Genomic DNA, 12,312 nt, shown 5'->3' with positions numbered 1-12,312 from the left:
GGGATACGGGTGACGAGAGTACTGACCCGGGACAGTGCGCACAGGTTTGTGGTGATTTATGTTGCCTTTCAGGGCAACGGCAGGTTGGTATGGGACTTGGGTGCCAGGTGTTTTATGTGGGCCCCAATGACCGGTACATGTTTTATTATGCGGCACTGTTGCGTTGTTGCGTCACATGACTTGTGTGTACATGTGGGTTTATTTTTGAGATGATCTCCTCTTCTGTTTCATTTACAGCCTTCCTTTTCATATAAACTTACTGAGTCTTGCGACTCACCTTGCTTTCCATCATTCCAGGCGAGGGTAAAGCTAAGTCTAGGGCGAGGACCGCGCTACCTAGCAGCCAGCCGTGTCGGTAGGGTGTACAGTTAGCTGCCCCCGTTTTCTTTGATATTTTGTTAAGAGTTATGACTCTCATTTTTGACTGTGCCTGGTTGTTCCTTGTATCTTTTATCGTTGGCACATGTGTTTGTATATTTTTATATACTCCTTGACTGTTGTTCCAGCATGGTACTTGTAGGCGTGCATGTATATTGTTTTGCTTCCGCTATTGTATTTTTCGTATATATATATGCCAGGGTATTTTTGTCTTGTGTTTGTTTCTCTTCTCTTATGTAGGCGCTCTCGTTCGGATAGACCGGGTGGTTAGGATATCCGAGCGAGAGTGCTTACATATTTTATATTAGAATAAATAAAACTTTAGTTTAAAATAATTATTTAAGTGCATAGTAAATGCTAGTGTCCTCTTTTTATCGTTTTGTATATCTATAACAAAATAAAAAAATATTAAGCAAACACTTTACTATACACTTAAATAACCAAAATACTCGAACTGAATCAACAAAAATTGGCGGTTCAAGCTAAAAGTCAATTCAATTCAATTTTTAAGTTTGGCTATTTTGGTTCCATTCGATTTTCATATTGAAAAAAATTAAAATAACCAAATCGATCGAAATGCCATTTTTACTCAAGTAAGAGAAATTTTTTAATTGAGTAATATTACTTAGTAATAAATCTTTTTAATCAAATAATATTTCTAAATTAAAATTTACTTATCAAAATTAATAGAGTAAAAATTGTTATTAATCGAGTAATATTCATTTAACTCGAGTAACATTCATTTTAGATTTTTTTTATTTTTTTGATCGATTTAATTTTTTTTCATATTCATTTGATTTTTGATTTGTTCGATTTTCATATTAGTTCGGTATGTTTGGTTTAATTTTTTACATAAGTTTAGTTATTTTAATTTTAACATTTCGATAAATAAATACTCACCCTATTAATAAGTAAAGGAATACATTCGACCACCAAATATTACTTTATTAATACTATTTTCACAACACAGGAATCTCTCCACGTTAAGCTTACCCATTTTATTGCACCCTAGGACTGCTTCTAGGCCCGTTGGAATAGGCAATGATAACGGCCCATGGGCCGGCCCGTACAGCATCTTGGACCAAATTATTGTGTGTGTGTGTGTTTTTGTGTGAATATATATATATATATATATTTTTTTTCTATAACTAAAAAATTCATAATATATATATAAAAAAAATTATACACAAGTATCGTTAGGGCTTACCCCAAACAAGAACAAAAGCATTAAAAAAAACTAACAATACTAACAAAGCGTACAGAGACTCGAGGGATAGCTAGTCACCCTAAAAAAGGAAAAGACTACAACCTAGGGGAGGAGACATAAGTGGACCAAAGAGGCAAAGACAATCCCTCATATTAGCTCAAGCATTAAACTTTTACTTAAATAAAAAATTACCAAATCAAAGCAAGGTTTGGGAATAATTGAGATAGATTAGGCAATTATATAATATAGTTGGAGATTTCTTTGAGCAGATTCGTTTCCTTGATTATTCAAATTTACCTTAATTAGTGGTAATCAATCCACCATTTTTCTTGTCATATTTAGCCCCATAAAAAGAGGGAAAAAAAAACCCCTAATCCAACTAGGGTTTTTCAATGAAAAAACAAAATAAAAGAAAGTAAGAATGCCCATCAATCTTATCTTGCTTCTTTTGATCTCGATTTGGTTTGGTCGTTTTAGGATCTGGTTTATATAATGTTCATGATTCTATGGTTAATTCTCTCGCTTTAATCGTTACTTAACTCAATTTTTTTTTTAAAAGAAAAAAGGTATCTTGACTTAAACTGAATCTTCAATGGTGTTTATTGATTGCAAGAAAAGGCAATCGGATTGAAGAACTTCCCATACATAAGAGATATTAATGAATTATTTGGACTTGATTCTCTCCAAACTCTTTTGAAACAGTTAATTAGCAGTTACAAAAGAAATAAAATCTCTGTTGATGTCAGTTTCACTATATGCTGCCCATGATTCCCTTCTTCGCCTTGATCCTTTCCCTTGTTTAAACAGATCGAGTAAATCAGAGTAGAATGAACGTTATTGATTCCATGCAACTGTCTATATATAGCCGTTGATCAACCATAAACCCTCATTAACAGGCAAGAGTGACAGAGAGAGAGAGAAAGAGAGTTTGATGGAGTTTGAGCAGAGAAAGACAACTGTTTTGATGTTTCCATGGCTGGCTCACGGCCACATCTCGCCATTTCTGGAGCTTGCCAAGACCCTTTCCAGAAGAAACTTCATGGTTTACTTGTGTTCAACTCGCGACAATCTCGGGTGCATCCGGAGAAGAATCTCAGACAGCCATGTCTCAAGCTGTATCCAGCTGATAGAGCTCCATGTTCCAGCCCTTCCTGGCTTGCCTCCCAACTGCCACACTACCAAGAATCTCCCTCCCCATCTCATGCCCACTCTCAAGAAGGCCTTCGACCAGTCGGTAAAAGGCTTCTCCGACTTATTGAAAGCCCTCAAACCGGACCTCCTCCTCTACGACACCATTCAGCCCTGGGCGCCGTCCGTCGCTTCTCGGCTCGGTATCCCCGCCGTTGCTTTTGTGAGCACCAGCGCGACGATGACATCCCTAATGCTTCACCGTCACAGGGATTCAGGTGAACTCTTGATTATATATAATAATATGTTTGTTAACTCATGAGAATGCTTAGATTCATTATCTTGAGTTCCGTGTTTGTTCTAGCGCAGGGAAAGAATTCCCATTTCCAAAGATACATCTCCATGATTTTGAGGACGAGAAGCTTGATCATTTGCTGCAATCTTCGGAGAATTACTACAACCAGAAGAACCGATTCGTGGAGTGCCTGGAACAGTCGTCCGGGATAATCTTGATCAAGAGTTCCAGAAAGATTGAAGGGAAGTACATCGACTATCTGTCCGTTCTATCTGAGAAGAAGATTGTTCCTGTTGGTCCACTGGTTCTTCAACCCTCTGCCAACGAGCCGCATCGATCCAGCATCCTGCAATGGCTTGATAAGAGAGAACACAGCTCCACAGTGTTTGTTTCCTTCGGAAGCGAGTACTTTCTGACAATAGCGGAGATGGAAGAGATGGCCCATGGATTAGAGCTCAGTGGAGTGAACTTCATATGGGTAATTAGGTTTCCGGCGGGGGTGAAAAGTAGGGTTGAAGAAGCCCTGCCACAAGGGTTTTTGGAGAAAGTTTCAGGAAGAGGCCTGGTTGTCGAAAACTGGGCTCCCCAAGTTCAGATCTTGGAGCATCCCAACACAGGAGGGTTTGTGAGCCACTGTGGATGGAGCTCGATGATGGAGGGCATCCACTATGGCGTCCCGATCATCGCCATTCCCATGCACCTCGACCAGCCCGTGAACGCCCGGCTGTTGCAGGACGTCGGCGCCGGCGTCGAGGTGAAGAGAGATGAAAATGGAAGTCTTTTTAGGGAGGAGATAGCAAGAGTGGTCAAGGAGGTGGTGGAGAAGGAAACCGGCGAGGCTGTGAAGAAGAAGCAGATAGAACTGGGAGATGCCATTAGAATGGAAGAACAGGAGGTGGTGGATGGATTGGTGGATGAATTGTTGCAGCTTTGCTTGAAGAACAATAAGAACATGATGATGATGATGAAGCAGAAGAAGAAGACGAAGAAGGACACAGATCCATGGTTTGATGCATTGTATTTTGGGGATTGGTGGCATTACCTCACCAATATCTTCACCTTTCATCGGAAGGAACAACAGGATGGTTTGAATATGGAGATTGAAGTTGAGATGAGATCATCGTGAAGTTGGCTAAGTTACATACATATGTTCTAACTGTTTCAATTCTTCCTTCTTTTTGTTTCTACTGTGGTACTGAATTGGTCTTTGACCTAACTATGGGCTTCTATATGTGTTAGAAGCTAATTAATATTAATCCAAGATGTAATGAGACTTGAATATACTTTAATTCTCATTTTAAATTTATTTTACTTCTGTTTATATTCCCATCATGTACAAAAATTATGGAAATAGGGGACACTGAGAGTTTGGTATAAACCCATTATTGAACTTTTTGCCTTCTCAGCTTAATCAAAGATTTAGATCTATTTGGATGGTAAGTGAGCCTTATTAGATATATAGGTACCCTTGAAATTTTGTTAATATTATAGAAGGAAAGATTTTGAATACTTAATTAAAATAAGGCAGTTTCTTTCTAAATTCAAATATTAATCAACTTCCCTAATTAATGCTACTCATACCTAATTCTCTCAATTAATTTCTTTCTAAATTCTTATGTAATTGCTTTTCCAAATTGATTATTTTTTAATTTGTTTGAATTAATTTCGATGCAAGCGTAATTTTCTCTAATTAACTTTTTCATTCAATATCTCATTAATTCTATCAATCAATATCATGCTACAACTCAATTTTCTAATCTAAATTGTAAATCCCTGAGAGATATGATTTTATCATTTTCCGTATTTACACCACACAACCATATTGAAGCATGAGGTTAAAAAAAAATATTATAAAATCGGGTGTCTACATCATATAATATTGAGATTCGTGTTAAAAGATGCTTAGCGAGATGAGAACAAGTGCAGATTGTGCATTCAAAATTGCAATAGTAATTATTTTGAAGACTTTCTCCAACATATTTCATACATTCTTTACATTAGAAGGAATGTATCATTATATATTGGTAGTTTAGATACTGATATTTTGCCTTTGTATTTAGTTTTCTTTGTGATAATCAGGCATGCCGTAACAAAAACTATATATAGATGTTTTGTGGTTTATCAAATGAATTCATTTTTACAGAAAAAAAAAAAAACCATGAAGATCCAACCAAAGAGAACAGCTCTTTTATAACACATCATGATGTTAAGAATTACAATCAATCGCATATATGTGAAAATGTAAAAAGAACAAACAAACAGCTGCTTCTGTTTTAGAATATCAGATGATTATTTATTCTAAGGTTTCCTTCATCTCCTCTGGAAGTTAAGGACCCTAATGGCATACACAAAGACAAAGAAGAAGATGAGTGCCCAGGCAACATGAGCTGCTGCAACAGCTCCAAGGAAGTCATAATCGAATCCAAGGAACTCCTTGAAGTAATCCTTCACTTGAATTGGGTCGATCCTTTCGGGGATGACGATATGATCCGGTCTGTCCCCCAGCTGAGATGTCAGAAGGCCATAGATGGTCCATGCTATTGGAGATGCCCAGTAGTACCATCTCCACCACACGGGAATCAGCTGCAAAGATGTGAGATTTTTGGAGTACTGTTAGTTATAAGGGTCTTACATAAGATAAAGGGCGTAAATAGAAAAGGTTGGACAGGTATAGTTGATGTGTGTACCGTCCTGGGAAGGAGGAAGCCGGAGAAAAGGTTCCAAAAGCTGAGGAAGAAGGACATGGCAATGGACGCGATCTGAACGTTGGGAGTGAGAGCCACAACCATCATTCCATACAATGTCATGTAGATGAAGCACATAGTGATGTAGTAGTAGAACCACAAGAACTTGTCGAATTGCCAGTAGAACCCGATCATTGAGTAGAGGAGGAGTGTGTAGAGAAGAGTTTGGATCGCGGTGTAGATGGTCTCAATAGCCACCTGCATGGCACAAGGCATTGGAAATTAACCATCACCATTGCTAATGTTAGCTCATCTCTCAGGATTGAGTAATGAGGCTATGGAAGATTTGGTGCTTAAAGCCGAGCTGTTTGGTTTCTGTTACCTGAGCAAATGCATATGGCATCGCCGAATACATCCCCGCTGCTCTTTCCCTGTAGAAGACTGTTCTCTCAATGGCCACAACAGGCTGCACCGTACAGGTGTTCGTGGCCCCGAGGAAGAAAACAGCAGCATATATTGCTCCCAGCAAATTCATTAGATCCTGTTCCTTGTGACTGTCATGAATAATGATTTTTAAAGGTAAGAAAGGATTCAGTCAAGAAGTAGAAGTCTATTAAAAACCTTGATGACATTACTCACATTTGGCCGCCTTTATTCCAGAAAATGACTCCAAACAGCACGCCAATGCCTATCGTAACGAAAAATCTGATGGCATTGTATTGAGGGTTCCTCCAGTAGGACCAGTTCTGTTTCCAGAAGCAAGCCTTGCATTGAGTGATGAAAGACTGAGAATATTTGGTGGGGAAGAACAGGTCTTGGGAACCCGGGGCAGGAGAGCTGAGCTCTTTGATAAGTTTTTCGTTCATCCTGAGTGTCGATAGCTGGATCTTAAACTCAAATCCAAAAAAAAAAAGAACCAGAAAGAAGCAAGAAACGACATATATAGATGCATTTCGATAGGTAACATACCTATATAGATCAGAGTTGGCGTATTCTTCTGCAAAGTCCACATCAAGCTTACTCTCAACTGCAGAAGAGCTAACCTCCAGCATCCATGTGGCAGGATTGTAACCATCTTTGATCTTCGGAACCCCCGGAATAGACTGCAAGTAATCACAGATAATTACTCGTAAGCACATTAAGGAGCTACCACAACTGAAGAGATCACAATACTAAAGCCCTGTTTGCCATTGGACCGAGAAATGAATGTTTAACATAAGTTCTAGTCCAATAAGGGACTCGGTGCTCACTTCAAAGTATTCTATCAGTAGGTTTGAATGGCAACCAAGAGGTCCAGCATAAATGACTTGACCTCCTCTCTTCATCAAAAATAGCTGCAAGGAAACAAATAGTTAAGATCAGAAGCTGAAAGAAGCAGAGTTGGCCTCTGTGGCCATGGGAAGCTTACACAAACAAGGCTTAGCCATCGAAGCAGACCTCATCAAAAGCTTCAAAAATGTCTATGCTTGGTTGGTGAATCGTGCAGACAACAGTTCGGCCAGTGTCCACCGTGTTCCTGACAGTTCGCATCACAATTGCAGCAGCTCTAGCATCAAGACCTGATGTTGGTTCATCCATAAAGATGATAGAAGGATTTGCCACCAATTCTACGGCTATAGTGAGCCTCTTTCTTTGTTCGGTTGAAAGACCATTCACTCCTGGGAGGCCAACTAGAGAATCCCTCAAGGGGATCAGCTCAACCAAATCCATCACTTCCTCAACAAACATCTACAGAACAAGCACAAATGAGAAGGATTAAATAAAAGCCTTGCTAAAGACTTCAGCTTTTCTTTGAAACCATGTCTCCTTGGAGCTATCATGTCACTAAAGATGGTTAAACTGCTCGTGAGAGGAAGCTTTGGGAGCCGAAGCTAGAAAATACCTTTCGAGTTTCTTTGTTCACATCCTTGGCAAGACGGAGCCAAGCAGAGTACAAGAGAGATTCATATACGGTCACGTTTGGAGAATGGATGTCACTCTGTTCACAATATCCACTGACTCGGGCAAACGTTTCTTGGTTTTTCGGGTAACCAGAAATGCTGATATTTCCCTCTATATAGCCGCCGGTTTTCCTTCCTGCTAGCACATCCATCAAGGTGGTCTTCCCAGCACCACTGACCCCGACTAGTGCCGTTAGAACACCCGGCCTGAAAGCACCACTGACATCTCGCAATAGCTGGAGACGAGTCTCCTCAATTCCTTGGCTCTTCATTTCCTGTTGAACAAACCATACATTCACTTCATTGTCAAAGAAAATACCATTCAAGTTCATCTTTGATAATCAAAATCTTCATCTGAATATCTGCAGTCATATAATGAACATCATCTTAGTGCAGTTTCTTTCTGTCTCTTCTCATACACCGCATTTCTATTGTATAACTCTAAAACTGCGATTTTAAGAAATCTATGCAATTAGTGAAGCAAAATTTTCTGTTAGTATTGCAACTACTTACAGCAGGCATATCGACGTTGTAGTTCACGTGATCAAATGCAAGTGACAAGGGTTGGAAGGGCAGAACCATTCCTCGCTTACTGATTACATTCTCTGTAGTTTGCTCTGGAGTGCTCCTCACGGCCATATCAATCCCTGTGAATATTCAGGCAGTTTTGGCAGTTGGAAGGAAATTCGCTTCGGTGTCTAATATGTCTAGTGATTATACTAGGGATCAGTAATTACGAGGTAAGAAACAGTAAATGGAAACATCACCCAGCTCAAAAATCCAGCAGACTTACAATCCATAGTTCTAAAGAGCCAAAGTATGTATCATTTCAAACCTGCATTCAATGGGGCTGTAGAGACAGAACTCCTATCCGGGATACCCTTCATGTTGGAAAGTGGCTGATTCTTCTTCTTGCTTTTATCTTCCTCGTCCACAATAGAGTGTTTAGAATCTCCTGCAGCTGCATTATATTACCAGGAAAGGGAAATTTGAAGCCTAGTTTCTGGTTAGATAACATAGACAAAAGAGGAGGGGCGGTTATAGCTTACGTTTCAAATATGTGAGTGCCACAACAAAGAGGACACTGAAGAGCACGGCAAATCCAAAGAGCGCAGCAACACAGATCCAATACCAATAGTCATCCATGAACATCCCCCTGGTTCTAAGAAGAACCTTCCCAACTGTTGATTCAGTGAATCTTGGGTTGGTATTAGGCTACACGAGCAACATAACAGAACCGGTAAGCAGAGATCGCAGCAAGAAGAGATGAAACAATGAAAAAGAGAATTGAGGTTACCGTGCTCCATCTTTTATCAAGAAATTCTACAAGGGCTATGGCATTTTGACCATACATCATGGGAGATGCATAGTAGGCCCATTTCATCCATGGTGCAAGATCATCTGCATGGGGAAGTCGAGCATTTGGTCATGATGTTTAAACATGAAACTATAATGTGAAAATCCTTGCACTTTTGGTGATATAGTGAGAGTATATACAAGCTTAGGTAAGGAGTTCAAACCTTTGGATACTATGAATCCACCCAGGACAAAGATTATAAGTGTGGCAAACGTACTAATTGTCTGTGCGACAATTTGGGTTCTTCCAATTACTGCAACGAACCGGAAGAGGCACAAAGCCATCTGATGTACACCAAAGAATGCCAAGAATTGGCGGAAGAACCTGAAGAAAATTTCCATCGAAATCAACGTTTTAGTTGTACAGATATGAACTAGATTGTACAGATATTGATAGTGAAGGACAACTCGGATTCATGCAGTTTGATATGTCATATACTTCAACATGAAAACATTAGCGCTCGTTGATGGTTAAGGCGGATACCTAGTGGGACTAGGCGCAAACCCGATCGTATAGTATGTGAGTATGATCCATATGGCTGACTCCATAATTGAGATGGGGATCCTCAGTAAACAAATTGGTAAGCCAAATGCCCAAGCAGGGTAAAACAAAGAATCTCTCTGTTTAAAGAACACAGGAAGCCTAAAGATAGTCATTGCAAGCTCAGCCATCCCATTGAACATCACGTTAGTGAGACTGAAAAAGAGTGCACCAAAGTATTTAGTTCCATCGTCTAGCTGCCCATGCTTCATCTGCGTTCTAAAGAAGACTGTGAAGGCAATTATCGCAGTGATTGTAATCTGGGTTGTCTTGAAAATGTATATAAACGAGTTGCGTTTCATCAACAACCATTCCCTTGCCAAGCAAGCCTTGAAGAGATCCTTGTTGGAAATACCATACTTGTCAGTCACCAATGCAGCTGGATGGGCTTTACTTCTGTCATAAGGAGATCCAAGCTCATCAGAAAGCTTCTGCCCAACGTGGAAGGAGTTGAAGTGCTGCACAAACTCGGGTACTGAAATGTATCGATAAGCTTTGCCCTTTCTGAACCAGTACTGCTCCTGGTCCTTTCTAGAAGTGACCTCCTGCAGAAAATCTGCAACTCCTTTGCGTTCGGGGCATTTGAATCCCACACTTTCGAAGAATTCAAGAACATTCTCCCTTCGACCCTGGTAGACAATTTGGCCCTCAGACAGCAAGATAATATCATCAAAAAGATCGTAGGTTTCCGGGGCAGGTTGCAGAAGAGAGATTATCATTGTCACATCCATGATATGAACCATCTGCCTCATACATCTTACTATCTGAAAAGTGGTTGAACTGTCAAGGCCAGTTGAAATTTCATCCATGAAGAAAACTTTTGCCGGACCAACCAACATTTCACCTGCATCCCCCACAAATACAGACAAAGACAAAATATTTATCATCCTGTGGCATAATCAAAATGTTTAGCACAGAACTCAATTTACAGTTGAAAGAAAAGAAAGCAAAATGGAGCTCAATTTGTTAAAATAAAGAGTTTTTGACATACCAGTTGTGACTCGTTTCTTTTGGCCGCCAGAGATGCCCCTTGTCATCTCATCACCCACCATAATATCGGCACAGATATCTAATCCAAGTATCTGTGACATTTCCATATATGACAGTTAGGTATGTAAATACATATATATGAAGATCAAAAGCTGGCAAGAGATGGATGGAACCGACCTTGAGAACATAGTCTGTTACCAAACTAGATTCTTGGCCAGCCACTGCCGTGGCTTTCATGAATGCATCTATCTCAGGATCTGGTTTGATACCAGAATCTTTTTCTCGTCTCAGCAGCTCTGCTAGAAGTTCATATCTGGTCCCAACTCCCAAGCAGCGCCCAGAGAAATCCATCGTCTCTCTCACAGTGAGCTCGCCGTGATGAAGATCATGCTGGCTAATATAAGCAGATGTCCTCTGAGGAAAGAATTCATTCATTTCTCGACCACAGTAAGAGATCTTTCCTGATACCTATACGCAATAAGTTACAGAAAAGAAAGTTAGGATCTAATCTCACATGACTATTTGCTACCAACACTAGAACAAAAACTGCAATTTCCAGGCTTAAGGAGTTGAGGATTACATACCGTTAAATCCTTGTCAGTCTTTCCAGCAAGTGCCTTCAGCAATGTCGTTTTCCCAGAAGCCGGAGGTCCAAGAAGAAGCGTCATTCTGGAATTCCCAAATTTAGTCAAAAGAACATGAGAAGGGAACATAAACAAGCAATCTTTTTAGAACATAATATATAATACCTTGATGGTTTGACGTTTCCACTCACATCTTGGAGTATCTTGACAACCCTTTTCTTAGAAGGGAAAAGTTTCAAAGAACCAAGAATTCCCTATTCACAGCAGCAAGTTAAATTGAAAATAATAACTAATTGACAAATGCTAAAAGATGAACTCGGTTTCTTACACGAGAGTTCTACCAAGAGGTGATAGAAACTACCAAAACGGTAACATGAAAGAATTCAAACTTATTTTTTGATGAAGAACATAAACTGAAATGCTCAAGAAATTGAAGAAATAGGAGCAGTTACCTCTATCATATTCACTGTAGCATTCACCAGAGTGGGAAGTGCTCTGGTTCCAACATATGCATCTCCTTCAATCGACAAGTGCTCGTAACGGACTTCAATCTTGGGGATTTCAATTCCAACCCTGTTAGGACCAAACTTAATCAGAAAACAATTCAAACTTTAACGAGACAATTAGTTGAAACATTATGGAAGGCAAGATCACCTATCAGTACGATCTCGAAGCCGCTGAAGAAAGCTCTCATTATCATCTTCAACAACTTTCATTACACTCTCTATGAGACTCTTCCTGTCTTGCACTCCAAGATTGGCAACATCAACCTCTGCATGGAAAATCCTCCCATTGTCCAGAACTTGCTTCAGAATTCCCTTCCTCAGCCGATCATAGGTCGGAAGACGCTCAATTGCTGCCCACTTCAGCTCTTCCTCGTCATTTTCTCTCCCACTCCTCTGGAAAATGTCCCCTCCAGATGAAGTAAATGCCTCACGAACACTTGCTGAGGCCCAACCTCTCTTGCTGGCTGACGAAAGACTCATCCTCCTGCTCATCGACCTTGCCAAGTCATCACCTGCCAGTGCTGTCACCGCCATCTTTTCTGATTCTTTCACTCAAAGTCACCCTCTCAAGCCTTTATGCTTTGCTTCAAGGCTCTGTCACCCTGGTAAATCCCAAGAAATCGTATCAGTGGCTTCTATGCAGAACCTGAGGAGAACACAGGAAGCCAAGTCCTCTATTTCCATTGTATTACCAGTGCAGCAT

At 40.1% G+C, this 12,312-nt stretch overlaps 2 protein-coding genes across 2 annotated transcripts; one reads left to right on the top strand and one right to left on the bottom strand.

The window, feature by feature from the left end:
- Positions 1-2,516: 2,516 nt before the first annotated feature.
- On the top strand, positions 2,517-4,134 carry LOC127797008 (beta-D-glucosyl crocetin beta-1,6-glucosyltransferase-like). The gene is made up of 2 exons (XM_052329399.1): positions 2,517-2,991; positions 3,083-4,134. Exons 1-2 carry the CDS (start codon positions 2,517-2,519, stop codon positions 4,132-4,134), a joined length of 1,527 nt encoding a protein of 508 aa, XP_052185359.1.
- A 1,047-nt stretch (positions 4,135-5,181) lies between these two features.
- Positions 5,182-12,307, bottom strand: LOC127796504 (pleiotropic drug resistance protein 2-like). Its single transcript, XM_052328665.1, has 20 exons — positions 11,758-12,307; positions 11,556-11,676; positions 11,269-11,357; positions 11,104-11,188; positions 10,697-10,987; positions 10,521-10,611; positions 9,473-10,373; positions 9,153-9,313; positions 8,930-9,033; positions 8,682-8,847; positions 8,468-8,593; positions 8,146-8,279; positions 7,575-7,907; positions 7,130-7,420; positions 6,943-7,026; positions 6,662-6,795; positions 6,332-6,559; positions 6,075-6,246; positions 5,696-5,950; positions 5,182-5,591 (listed from the first exon to the last, which is right to left on the bottom strand). Exons 1-20 carry the CDS (start codon positions 12,141-12,143, stop codon positions 5,319-5,321), a joined length of 4,425 nt encoding a protein of 1,474 aa, XP_052184625.1. The 5' UTR covers positions 12,144-12,307; the 3' UTR covers positions 5,182-5,318.
- Between the last annotated feature and the right edge of the window lie 5 nt (positions 12,308-12,312).

This window comes from Diospyros lotus, chromosome 3, assembly GCF_014633365.1.
Source record: "Diospyros lotus cultivar Yz01 chromosome 3, ASM1463336v1, whole genome shotgun sequence".
Taxonomy (NCBI): domain Eukaryota; kingdom Viridiplantae; phylum Streptophyta; class Magnoliopsida; order Ericales; family Ebenaceae; genus Diospyros; species Diospyros lotus.
This window is presented reverse-complemented; position numbering and strand designations above follow the sequence as displayed.

Coding starts and splice junctions, on each gene's coding strand:
- LOC127797008 (XM_052329399.1), top strand. CDS start 2,517: ATGGAGTTTGAGCAGAGAAAGACAACTGTTTTGATGTTTCCATGGCTG. Junction 2,992..3,082: donor TCACCGTCACAGGGATTCAG/GTGAACTCTTGA, acceptor GTTCTAGCGCAG/GGAAAGAATTCCCATTTCCA.
- LOC127796504 (XM_052328665.1), bottom strand. CDS start 12,143: ATGGCGGTGACAGCACTGGCAGGTGATGACTTGGCAAGGTCGATGAGC. Junction 6,796..6,942: donor TACTGATAGAATACTTTGAA/GTGAGCACCGAG, acceptor GATTACTTGCAG/TCTATTCCGGGGGTTCCGAA. Junction 5,592..5,695: donor GCTTCCTCCTTCCCAGGACG/GTACACACATCA, acceptor ACATCTTTGCAG/CTGATTCCCGTGTGGTGGAG.